General features: G+C 46.9%; 1 protein-coding gene across 3 annotated transcripts; it reads left to right on the top strand.

Moving 5' to 3' along the window:
• Positions 1–74: 74 nt before the first annotated feature.
• Positions 75–3,439, top strand: Tmem86b (transmembrane protein 86B). 3 transcript variants are annotated; one of them, XM_011250687.2, is made up of 4 exons: positions 75–356; positions 1,177–1,272; positions 1,677–1,923; positions 2,726–3,439. In XM_011250687.2, exons 2-4 carry the CDS (start codon positions 1,207–1,209, stop codon positions 3,106–3,108), a joined length of 696 nt encoding a protein of 231 aa, XP_011248989.1. In that variant the 5' UTR covers positions 75–356; positions 1,177–1,206; the 3' UTR covers positions 3,109–3,439. The 3 variants fall into 3 exon arrangements, with proteins under 3 accessions (XP_011248989.1, XP_011248988.1, NP_075929.1); XM_011250686.2 differs by lacking the exon at positions 75–356 and having other exon boundaries at positions 607–1,272; NM_023440.3 differs by lacking the exon at positions 75–356 and having other exon boundaries at positions 997–1,257.
• Positions 3,440–12,624: the final 9,185 nt, after the last annotated feature.

The following is a 12,624-nucleotide window of genomic DNA, read 5'->3' as shown; positions in this document are numbered from 1 at the left end:
GTGAGTTCTGGGACTCAGAGTTGGGTGAACTTGCTCTTCATAGCCTAGAGAGCTACATTCTCTTAGGACCACACTTGTGAGAGTGTGTGTGGGTGTAGGGGATGGGGAATACTTAGACATCAGGCAGAACATCAGGAGTTAGCACTCTGGGGCGCTCTCATCCTGATATGTGTACCTCCGTGGCCCTGTTCCAAAATGCAGATCAGTTAGGGCTGTGCTGACTCAGCTCTATCCTCTAACAGGCCTGCTAAAAGGAGCAAGAGGTCCCTGGACTTTGGAGCTGAGCGTCCTGCCATTACGGGGATAGGAGGCACCAGGCATGTGGTGGTGGCAGAGGCAGAGGCAGGTGGATCTGTGTGAGTTCAAGCCCAGCCATGTCTACAAACTGAGTTCCAGGACAGCCAGGGCTGGGCAGAGAAACCCTGTCTCAAAAACAAAGGTGTGGGGGCTGGTGAGATGGCTCAGTGGGTAAGAGCACCCGACTGCTCTTCCAAAGGTCAGGAGTTCAAATCCCAGCAACCACATGGTGGCTCACAACCATTCGTAACGAGATCTGACTCCCTCTTCTGGAGTGTCTGAGGACAGCGACAGTGTACTTACATATAATAAATAAATAAATCTAAAAAACCAAAAACAAAAAACCAAAGGTGTGGGAGAGATTAGGAGACAGGAAGCTCCCTTGAGAATGGACATACAATGAAGCATCCCTAAGGGGGATGGTTGAGGAACCTAGTAGTTTCTTGGCATCCAGTAGGTCCCTATCTTGTTCATGGGAAGGCTGCAGAACATGAGTGTACAGTGGTGTGGTCGTCCTTCCTTCCAGGGAATGTTTGAATGACTTCAGGCACAATGCAGGATTTATTTAACCAGTGTTTGTGGCAGGACCCCTGTTTTCCAGGGTTGGTTGTAGGGCTACCCCTCTGTGGAACTTTGCATTGTTCCTTATAATTGGCTGGGTGTGAGACAATGGGAGTTCCACTTTGGGGGAGGGGGCTCACTTTTGGAGGTGGTGGCCAGGTTTCTAAGTGCTGGGGGGTGGCCCTTGGTGCCTGATGGGTACCTTATCAGCAAGTGCCAGACAAGAGCAGGCCTTGCGTGAGCCCTGTTATCAGCCCCAGAGTCCACAGGACACTTGGGTTAATGTGTAACCACAAGACTTCCCTCTGCCCTCTGAAGCCACTGGCTCCTAAAGAGAAGCAACTCAGCATGGATGCTAGAAAAGAGGGGCTGCCCCTGGAGACACTCTTTTCAGACCAAGTGAGAACCTGTAAGGTGGGGATGGGCAGGTCTGGGAACATGGGCAGTACTGGGGCCTGTGATTCTCTATGCTTGGTGAGTTGGTGGGGATGCCCTGTCCTTCCAGGAGGCTGGGTTCTAAGGTATCGTGGTTTTGTCCTTGCAGGAGATAGGAATGAAAAGGTTCTCAAGGTGGCTAAAGATCCTAGTCCCGAAAGTCCAACCTGGACATGCTTGGGTCCTGGCATGAGGGTGGTGTGGGGGATGGCCGTTAAAATAGGTTCTCACTGGGTATCCTAGACAGGTTTTGAAATCAACAGCCTCCCGTTTCCACCTGCTAAGTACTGGAATTAGACATTTCCTACAGTGCCTTGCAGTGACCCCTCCCCCAGGACTGGCTGCGAATGGGAGGGAGGCTGAGAAGCTTCGCTCTCTTGAAGTACCCACAGGTCCGCAGGTGGCTGGCCCCCTTCATCCTTGCCTGCTCCCTTTACTTCCTCCTCTGGATTCCTGTGGACCAGCCATCTTGGGTCAGTGCCCTGATCAAGTGCCAGCCCATTCTCTGCCTGGTTGTGTTCCTGTGGGCTGTGGCCCCTGGTGGGAGCAGCACCTGGCTCCTGCAGGGAGCTCTTGTATGTTCTGCTGTGGGAGATGCCTGCCTCATCTGGCCTGAAGCTTTCTTTTATGGTGAGCAGGGGCTTCTATGACAACACACCTAGGGTTCTTGTGGAGTTGAGTCAGTACTGGGACACAGCTTTTCATTATATGGAGCCCTCCCTCCCTAGGTCCTCTGGGTTATCCAGAGGTGCCAGAAGGCAGTGATGGGTGACAGCATAGCTCACAGTTCAGCCAGGGGCTTGGAGTCAGACTGGTTGGAAGATGTGGGATTACCTGGTTGGAAGGGGTGGTGTGGAGAAAATTAAGGTGTAGCATGACTGAGGTGGGTGGGGGAGGTAAGGAGTCATTTTTGAGATGTCTATATATGAGGGCTGGTCTGAATGGCCTCAAATGTTGGATCCTCCTGCCTTAGTTTTCTCAAGGGCTAGGATTACAGGAATAAGGATATGTAGCTGTGTAGATGGGAAGTGTGGCCATCCTGGGCATGGAAAGTGCATGTGGAAAGGACCTGGGGTAATAGTGTATGAGTTACTTTGTCCAAATGGGCCAGTTTGGCTAGAGTAGGATGGGGAAAACAAGGGTATGGGGCTTCCCAGAACACGATTTGGAAAGACAGGTACTTGAGCAGAGCAAGCACATGATGCCATGCATCTTAAGGTTATCACCATTGCTTTGGGAACTGATTGAACACCCAAGGATAAGAAGAATTTGGAGACCCATCAAGAAGGAGTGCTATAATCAGCAGATCACGATGGAGCTGGTGCTTTGGGGGCACTGTTCATGTCTGGTTGTGGCCAAGACAACAGGGAGAAGCAGGAGGCCAATTGGTGCCCACCCTACCTCACTGAGTTCTCATCCCTCTCTTCTTCAGGCACGGCAGCCTTCTCTGTTGCCCACTTATTCTACCTCGGGGCTTTTGGCCTGACCCCACTGCAGCCCGGATTGCTGCTGTGCACCACCTTGGCCTCTCTGACATACTACAGCTTCCTCCTGCTACACCTTGAGCAGGGCATGGTCTTGCCCGTGATGGCCTATGGGCTGATCTTGAACTCCATGCTGTGGCGCAGCCTTGTCTGGGGTGGAAGTGCTAGCTGGGGTGCTGTGCTCTTTACATTCTCAGATGGTGTGCTGGCCTGGGACACTTTTGTCTACTCTTTACCTTTTGCCCGCCTAGTGACCATGAGCACCTACTATGCAGCCCAGCTCCTCCTCATCCTGTCGGCTCTCAGGAACCCGGGGCTCAAAACCCACTAATGCAGGCCTCAGACAGCCTGGTATCCCCTCCCATAGGGACCTTGGCTTTCCACACTGACCCAGCCTGGCAAGTGAATGCTTCCAGTCATATGCTGACAGATATGTGGCCATCTTTAACATCTGTATACTGTTGGCAGAATTTCAGATCTACCACTGATTTCAAACTGCCTTCCCTGGCTTCTTCTGGATTCCAGGACCCTCAACCCAACCCATATCCTGTCTTCCCCTCCCCATGCCCACTTCCTTTTCCCAGTCAGCCTTTCCTATCCACCTGCCCCTTCACACTGCTCCAGATCTGGTTCTAGCTGTTTAAGTAAAATGAGTGTTGGAACATCAGTGTCACCATTATTTGGGAGGAATGTATAGGGGGATGATGACAGTTCTAACAGCAAGCATGGATTTAGGGGAAAAAAAATGATTTAGGTGTGAGTCTTAGGGTTTCTATTCCTGGATAAAACATCATGACCAAGAAGCAAGTTGGGGAGGAAAGGGTTTATTCAGCTTACACTTCCACATTGCTGTTGATCACCAAGGGAAGTCAGGACTGGAACTCAAGCTGGGCAGGAAGCAGGAGCTGATGCAGACGCCATGGAGGGATGTTTCTTACTGGTTTGCTTCCTCTGCCTTGCTCAGCTTGCTCTCTTATAGAACCCAAGACTACCAGCCCAAGGACCACCCACAATGGGCCCTCCCCCTTTGATCACTAATTGAGAAAATGCCTTATAGCTGGATCTCATGGAGGCATTTCCTCAACTGAAGCTCCTTTCTCTGTGATAACTCCAGTCTATGTCAAGTTGACACACAAAACCAGCCAGTACAGTGGGTATACATGTGTGTACAGATGTGTGAACTTATATGCTCCTACTGACATCAGAAGAGACTATCTGGTATCCTCTTTCTCCATTTGTCTGAGGCAGAGTCTTCCCAGAGCCTGGGGCTTGCACTAGACCAACAAGCTCCAGCCTGTCTGCCCTCCCCAGAGCTGGGCTTATAAGATTTAAGCTCTAGTCCCCATGATTGCACAGCAAGTACATACATGTCTCTCTCTCTCTCTCTCTCTCTCTCTCTCTCTCTCTCACACACACACACACACACACACACACACTGGATTATGTAAACTTGTATTTATCTGTGTGTATCTGTACACAGTGAAAACGAGTGAAAGTACCTGTGGAGGTTGGAGGTGTCAGGTCTTCTGGATCTGGATTACAAGCAGTTGTGAGCTGCCCCCCCCCAACCCCCACCCCATTCTGATTTTCTTGAGACAGGGTTTCTCTGTGTAGCCCTGGCTGTCCTGGAACTAGCTCTGTAGACCAGGCTGGCCTTGAACTCAGAGATCTGCCTGCCTCTGCCTCCCTAGTGCTGGAATTAATAAAGGTGTGTGCCACCACCACTTAGCAAAGCATGTATTCGAGTAATTTCTACATTTCCCAATCTATTTTTATTTATTTACTTATTATTTCTCACTTTGTAACTCAGGCTGGCCTTGAACTCAGATCAGCCCATAATAAGCACTCTTGACTGCTGAGTCATTTGCTGCTCCAGCTCTTATATGTGTCTTTTCAGACAGGATTTTATCATGTAACCCATAACCCATGGTACTCTCAAATTCGCTATCCTGCCTCAGCCAGCCCCGCAAGCAAACATCGTGATTTATCCCTGTGATTCAAGGTCTGTTGCCTGATCACATCCCAGGCCCCCTCACTCTGTGTGTGTGTGTGTGTGTGTGTGGGGGTGATCAGTGAACTCCAGGGAGTAGGATTATAAACAAATGCTACCATGCCTGACTTTTTATGTGGGTTCTGGGGAGTCAAATTTAGGCCCCCATGTTTATATAGTAAGCATTTTACCAACCTTTTTACCTGCCTATCCGCATTCATCTGGTAGTCTTTGAACCCACTGTGTAGCTGAAGATGACCATGAGCTTACAGTGCTCCTGCCTCCACCGCTCAAGGGTTAGAACTAACACATGCATACATTTTTGTAGTGGTGGGGACAGAATCTAGGACTTGTTAGGCAGGCACTCCACTATTGAGCCACATCCTCAGCAAGACAGCTTTCTGGGGAACACAGCCTTAGTAGTTAACAGTGTCCAAGGAAGAAGTGAGGATGGAGGGACCTTGAGGAGACAGGTAACTGCAGATGGGTGTACAGTAGGGAGGAAGAACTTAGGGGTGGTTCTCATCAGCAGTGTGATCTTGACAAGTCACTTCCCATGTCTGGGCTTCCTGCTCTGTGTCAGAACACATGATGTGTCCAACACCTACCTCAGCTTATCAGGCTTGAAAGCAAGTACTTTTTTTTTTTTAACCTTTCTAAATGTACCATATGTATGTGTGGTGTGCATGCAAATGTGTATGTGTGTTCACATGTAGAGACGGTGCAGGTGTATCCTGCATGTTGAGACGTATGAGGGTCTCTGCAGACACCAGGGCCATCAGAGTAACAATCCACACGAAACAAGAAGGGGTTCAACCCAACTCAGCTGTAGCCAGTGTGTTCAGACTTCTAGAGTCTGACCCTGAGCAGTTTATTTGAGGCATATTTTATTTGTACAATTTGGTTTTTCTTTTTTTTTTAAAGATTTATTTATTTATTATATGTAAGTACATTGTAGCTGTCTTCAGACACTCCAGAAGAGGGAGTCAGATCTCTTTACGGATGGTTGTGAGCCACCATGTGGTTGCTGGGATTTGAACTCTGGACCTTCGGAAGAGCAGTCGGGTGCTCTAACCCACTGAGCCATCTCACCAGCCCTTTATTTGTACAATTTGAAAACAAAAGTTTACAGGTATAACACAATCTCTTGTGCACAAGGAGGCATAATTACATCTTAGCACTTCTCAAAGTACATGCCACATTCATGAAGATGGGTTTTAGAGAAAAGTTACATGTATTATGGGCCTAGGGGAGGATCTGATGTGGCCTTGGTCACACAGTGTTTAGCTCATGTGGGTTATTAGCCACCTCTGACCCTGCTTGGAGGAGCCCTTGGCCATATAGGTAAGGCAGAGACCACCTTGACTAATTGCCTCCTGTCCTGCTGTGGGAGCTTGTAGTCTGACCCTACAGATAGCACAAGGGTCACTTAGGTTATTAGCACCTCCATCTCCAGCCTTCTGGGCAGAAAGTAGAAGATCTACATCTTTTCCTTGAAAAGACAACCTGCATGTTTAACATTCCTGTTTTCCCCAGCGCTGTCCATGAGTGTGCTCCCTACAGAGGCCCAAGGTTGGCATTGAGTGACTTTCTTCAATCATTGTCCACCTTATTTATTGAAGCAGAATCTTGCTGAACTTATACTGGCTGGCTAGCCTGCTTTCTCCAGATATTCCTTGTCTCTACTTCTTGTCCATTGGGATTACGGTCAAGCTGCCATAACCACCCATCTTTTCTGGGGATTCTGGGGATCTGATCTCTGGTCCTCATACAAGTGTTGCAAGTACTTTACCTGTTGAACCATCTTTTAACCTGTCTTGTATTTATGGACAGATCTCACTCTCTAGTACAGGATGGTGTAAAATTCACTGTAGTCCATGTATGTTCAGGCTCACAGCAGTTCTCTGCCTCAGCTTCCTAAGTGCTATGAACCAGCACAACTGGTTAAAAACTGAAATTCTATAACCACTAAATAGCATCCCAGTCCTCTTTCCTATCTCTGTAAATCCCACTATTCTAGGTACTTCGCAGAAGTGGAAAAACTTTAACTTTTTTTTTGTCAAAATAAGATTTTCACAAACTTTATTTATTCTTTGATAGTTTCTTACCATCTTAAATATACCTACCCCAGGACTTCTGCAGTGCCAGCAGAAGTCAGAAGAGGGCATCAGATACCCTGGAAGCAGAGTTGCAGGCAGGTGTGAACCTTCATGTTTCCTGCAAGAGCAGTTAAGTGCTCTTAACCACTGAACCATCCCTTGAGCTCATCTCTCACTGAAATGGAGCTCACAGGGTAGACTGGTTAGCTGGCAAGCTCCAGACATTCTCCTGTCTCCACCAGCCCAAGGCTGGGATTACAGGTTTGTGTGTGCTCTTAGGCCTGGGATTTAATGGGTGCTGGATATGGTACTCTGGTTATCATGCTTTCACAGCAAGTAATTTACCACTGAGCTTCCCCTGCCTGCTAGTTGAACTTTAATTCCTTGAAGAGCTGTTACAGGATCCCCCCAGCAGCCATACCACCTTATATTTCTACCAATGTGCAAGGTGCAAGTTTCCTACAGCCTCACTATAACAACCTGTGAGTTTTTGTTTTCCCTACGGTCCTGTTTTTGTTTGTTTGTTTTAATGATTTATTTTATGTGCATGAGTGCTCTATCTGCATGTACACCTGTGTACTAGAATAGGGCATCAGATCCCATTAGAGAAGGTTGTGCGCCACCATGTGGTTGCCAGGAATTGAACTCAGACTCTCTGGGGGAGCTGCTGGGACTCTTAACTGCTGAGCCATCTCTCCCCGCCCCCCTCCCCCCTTCCTGGTTTTTCTTAAGACAGAAAATCAATCTCTCTCTCTCTCTCTCTCTCTCTCTCTCTCTCTCTCTGTGTGTGTGTGTGTGTGTGTGTGTGTGTGTGTGTGTGTGTGAGATGGTTCAGGCAGCCATCCCATGTACTCGGGTCCTCTGTAAGAACAGTACACAAAGCAGTACACTCTAATCCCAGCACTTGGGAGGCAGAGGCAGCCTCATCCACATAGATAGTGACTTCTAGGCTAACCAAGACCCTGCTTCCAAAGAAAGCAAACAATAAAAACAAAACAAAAAAACCCAGCATGCACTCATAACCACTGAGCCATCTCTCCACCACCACCCCTTTAAAATACTAGTTGCTATGGTTTGTTTGAATGTGAAATGCCCCTCACAGGATTATGTATTTTTAACTGTGCTCAACTTGTACTGTTTGGAGGAAGGGCAGGGTGCTGGATCTTGGTGGAGGTGGAGCTGGAGCCTCCTTCCTGGACCCTCTGCTTCCTGACCCACAGAGAAGTGAAGAAGTTCCCACTACCACAGATGGAGCTGCTCTGGCTACCATATCCTTCCCATTACTGTGGACTCTTGAAATTATGCGCCAAAATAAACCTTCCTTAAGTTGCTCCTCCTCTTCCTTTCTTTTCCCTTCTCTTCCTCCTCCTCCTCTCTTCCTCCTCCTCTTTTAAATTTTGAGATGGAGTCTAACATAGCCTAGGCTGGTCTCAAACTCACTGTGTAGTGGAGGAGTGGATGATGGCCTTGAATGTCTGACATGTCTGCCTCCACCTCCTGAATTTTAGGCTTATAGGTGTTCATCACCACACCTGGCTCTCTTGGAACTCACTGTGTAGACCAACCAGACTGGCCTTGAATTCACACAGGTCCATGATGATTCCCTATAAGCTGTAATATGCAAAATGAGGGCTGTATCTAGGGCTAGGAACGAACTGTAATTATTAAGCCCCACTTCAGCCCTCACTGGTAGATGCCAGGGCAGATGCTCTACCACTGAACCATGGCTCTAGGCCCTCAGTGGTAGATTCTAAGAGTGCACACTACAGCTGAGGCAACTCTAGCCCTTTTAATTTCTTTCTTTCTTTCTTTCTTTCTTTCTTTCTTTCTTTCTTTCTTTCTTTCTTTCTTTCTTTCTTTCTCTCTCTCTCTCTCTCTCTCTCTCTCTCTCTCTCCCTCCCTCCCTCCCTCCCTCCCTCCCTCTTTCTTTCTTTCTTTCTTTCTTTCTTTCTTTCTTTCTTTCTTTCTTTCTTTCTTTTTTTTTCAAGACAGGGTTTCTCTGTAGCTCTGGCTGTCCTGGAACTGACTTTGTAGACCAGGCTGGCCTCGAACTCAGAAATCTACCTGCCTCTGCCTCCCAAGTGCTGGGATTAAAGATGTGCACCACCACGCCCAGCGCCCTTTTAATTTCTAATCTTTAAAAGAAGATTATTTATTTTTATGTATCTGAGTACACTGTAAGGACATGTATGGTATGTACGCACTAATAAGTGGATGTTAGCCAATAAATAAATAAATAAATAAATAAATAAATAAATAAATAAATAGTGCAGAATACCAAGATACAATCCACAGAACTCAAAAAGGTCAACAAGCTGAAGTGCCCAAGTGAGGATGCCTTAGTTCCACTTGGGAGGGAGAAGAAAGCAATCACAAGTGAGGAGGGAGGGAGGGAGGGGTCTGGGAAGTAAAGGGGGGTGGGGCCTAATCTGGTATTAGGTGAGGGGAAAGGACTGAAGCCCTGAGGGCCTGCAGAAAGAATGGAAACAAGCAACCTCAGGAGGTAGGAGGTTGGGGGAACCTTCCAGAATGCACCAGACACCTGAGAGATGAGACTTTCAGGACTCAAAGAGAGTGACCTTGTCCAACAGTAGGGAGAGGGAACTTATAGAGCCCACCTCCAGCAGAAAGACAGGGGATCAAGTGAGGGATGGGGTTGTCATCACACAGTCACAACTCTGACCCATAATTGTTCCTGTCTGAAAGAATTACAGGGATGGAAATGGAGAGGAACTTGAGGAAAAGAAGGTCCAGAGACAGGCCCAAAGTGGGATCCAGGTCAAGGGGATACATACGTGTGCATGCACACACAGAAAGGTGGTTCCATTCAAATCCACAACACCTGTGTAAATATTGGGTGGGTATAGTGGCCTGTCTGTAGTGTTAGCAGAGATGTGGTCTCCAGAGCAATCTGGCTACTTAGACTTGCTCATCAGTGAGAGACCCTTCTCAACAACAAGGTGGATAGAAACAGAAGAAAGCCAACATTAGCCTCTAGCCTCCATATATACACTTGTGCATTGCCATACATACACAAGAGCATGTACATGTATACACACACACCTTTTCTTTTTATCAATTTATATCCTAAATGCTGTTTTCCCTCCCAGTCCCCCCTGCCGTTGTTTACCACCACCACCACTACCATGAACTAAAAATCATACAGGGGCTGAAACCAGACTTTTTTAAAATTTATTTATTTATAATTTTCAAAATAGGGCTTCTCTCTGTAGCCTGGCTGCCCTGGAACTAGGTTTGTAGACCAGGCTAGCAAATAACAGAGATCTGCCTGCCTCTGCCTCCCTCCTGACTCCCCAAGTGCTGGGATTAAGGGTGTGTACCACCACAACTCAGCTGAGTGAGAGACTTTTGAGTTAGCCAAGGAGAACATGGAAACAAACCTGTAAAAGGCAGGACCACAAGAATTAGAAGAACAATCTTCCCCAAAAAAGTGTCCAGTGAGCATGCCAACAGGCATTCAAATCTTCATCATACGAGGAGCAGAATGCAAAGCCACATTTATCAATGAGGGCTGAAGAGATAGCTCAGTGGTTAAGAGCCCTGGGTGCTCTGCAAGAGGACCCAGGTTTGATTCCTAACATCCGTGTAGTGACTTACAACTGTCTATAGCCCCAGTTCCAAGGGCCCAGATACCTTCTGAACTCCACAGGTCCAGGCATGATGTGGTACACAGGCATATATGCAGCAAAACATTTTGATACATAATCTTTTAAAATTAAACACTGAAGTATCTCCACACATCCATTAGGATTTCTGTTAACTACTTTTCCCATCTCTGTTTCAAAATACCTGTCAGAAGCAACTTAAGCCAAATAATGAGACACTGTTTTGAGAAAAAAACAACAACAAATAAATAAAAATAAAACAAAAGCTGAGGTTGCCTTTACACACACATACATACACACCCTGAACAAATGCTGAAATATGGAGAGTAATCCCACTTTCAATCTACTGTCTTAGTTAGGATTTTACTGCTGTGAACAGACCCCATGACCAATTTAATTGGGGCTGGCTTACAGGTTCAGAGGATCAGTGCACTATCATCAAATTGGGGACATGGCAGCATCCAGGTAGGCATGGAGCAGGAGAGCTCTACATCGTCATCTGAAGGCTTCTAGCACAATATTGACTTCCAGGCAGCAGGGATGAGGTTTTTAAAGCCCACACCCACAGTGACACACCTACTCCAACAGGGCCACACCTTTTAATAGTGCCACTCACTTAGCTGAGCATGTACAAACCATCTCATCTACAGTAGCAGTCCTTCATTTGATGCCTCTCTAAGGTATAGGCCACTTGTCTCTGGACCTTATTGGCGGGACTCTCTATGGACCTGCACTGTGCTATATGGTGAGTTCTCCAGGAGCAATGCCAGCCATTCTAGACTCACTTACAGACCCACATCAGCACCAAGGACAGCACCAGGGAGCCTTGCAGGCCAGGAAGAAGGCTTTCTGGCAAGGCAGTCTTGCTGCCTGCAGCCCTGAAGGGTCTGGTCTCTTATGCTCCACTGTGTTCCCAGCCTCCCAGGGATGTCCAGTGAGGGTTGCATTGAGTGAAGAGCTGGTGGCTCACAACCTTCTGTAATGAGATCTGATGCTTTCTTCTGGTGTGTCTGAAGACAGCTACAGTGTACTTACATATAATAATAAAACTTTTTTTTTCTTTTTTTCTTTTTCTTTTTCTTTTTTTCTTTTTTTTTTTTTTTTTAGTTTAGTTTTTTCGAGACAGGGTTTCTCTGTGTAGCCCTGGCTGTCCTGGAACTCACTCTGTAGACCAGGCTGGCCTTGAACTCAGAAATCTGCCTGCCTCTGCCTCCCAAGTGCTGGGACTAAAGGCGTGCGCCACCACTGCCTGGCAATAATAAATAAATCTTAAAAAAAAAAAAAAGGTAAAAGGAAGACCAGTAAGATGACAGACAAGAGTGGGTGGAGGCACTTGCTGCCAAGCCTAATGTGACCTAAATTCAGTTTTCTGTATCCACACGATGGATGGTGATAACTGACTCCTGAAAGTGGTCCTCTTATGTCCATACATGTATTATAGCATGCTTGTATTCATGTACACGCACTAAAGAAAGAAATACAAGCCTGGCGATGGTGGCACAGACCTTTGCAAGTGGATCTCTGTGTAGCTGACCTTTGCTGCTTTGTGGGTTCTTATTTTTCCCAACCTTTATCCCCCCAGTTTTACCCCTATCACTAAATAGGAGAGAAGGAAAGATGGGGGTGGGGGAGAGATCCCTAAATCTATTTTCTTTCTTTTTGCTTCTTCTTTGAGCACAACTACTAACAAACCACAACCAACACCCCTTGAACAACCAACACCTCCACCACTACCTCTCAGGGCCCTCTGAAAAGTTCCCTGAATTCCAAATATCACACAATCACAGACCACAAACTACGTGCTGGCAAAACCATGCCTCTGCTAAAGCACGAGGCAGATCATAGTCAGCTGCTGCGGTCAGTCTGAAGCAACTCCATATCCCCACATATGGGCTTAAAATGGAAACATTCTTATAATATTTCTGTTTTTATTTATGTATTTTGTTTAATGTATGAGTGATCTGTCTGCACGGGCATCTGCATGACAGAAGAGGGCATCAGATCCCTTTAACGATGGTTGTGAGCCACCATGTGGTTGCTGGAGATTGAACTCAGGACCTCTGGAAGAGCAGTCTCTTAACCACTGACCCATCTCACTAGCCACATTTCTGTTTTTTTTTCAAAGAAACCAA

This window comes from Mus musculus, chromosome 7, assembly GCF_000001635.26.
Source record: "Mus musculus strain C57BL/6J chromosome 7, GRCm38.p6 C57BL/6J".
Classification (NCBI taxonomy): domain Eukaryota; kingdom Metazoa; phylum Chordata; class Mammalia; order Rodentia; family Muridae; genus Mus; species Mus musculus.
This window is presented reverse-complemented; position numbering and strand designations above follow the sequence as displayed.

Bases quoted from the DNA above. Each gene is read 5' to 3' on its own strand.
- Tmem86b (XM_011250686.2), top strand. From the start codon at position 1,141: ATGTGTAACCACAAGACTTCCCTCTGCCCTCTGAAGCCACTGGCTCCT. The intron at 1,273-1,676 runs GTGGGGATGGGC...GCTCTCTTGAAG, and splicing joins ACCAAGTGAGAACCTGTAAG to TACCCACAGGTCCGCAGGTG. The intron at 1,924-2,725 runs GTGAGCAGGGGC...TCTCTTCTTCAG, and splicing joins GCCTGAAGCTTTCTTTTATG to GCACGGCAGCCTTCTCTGTT.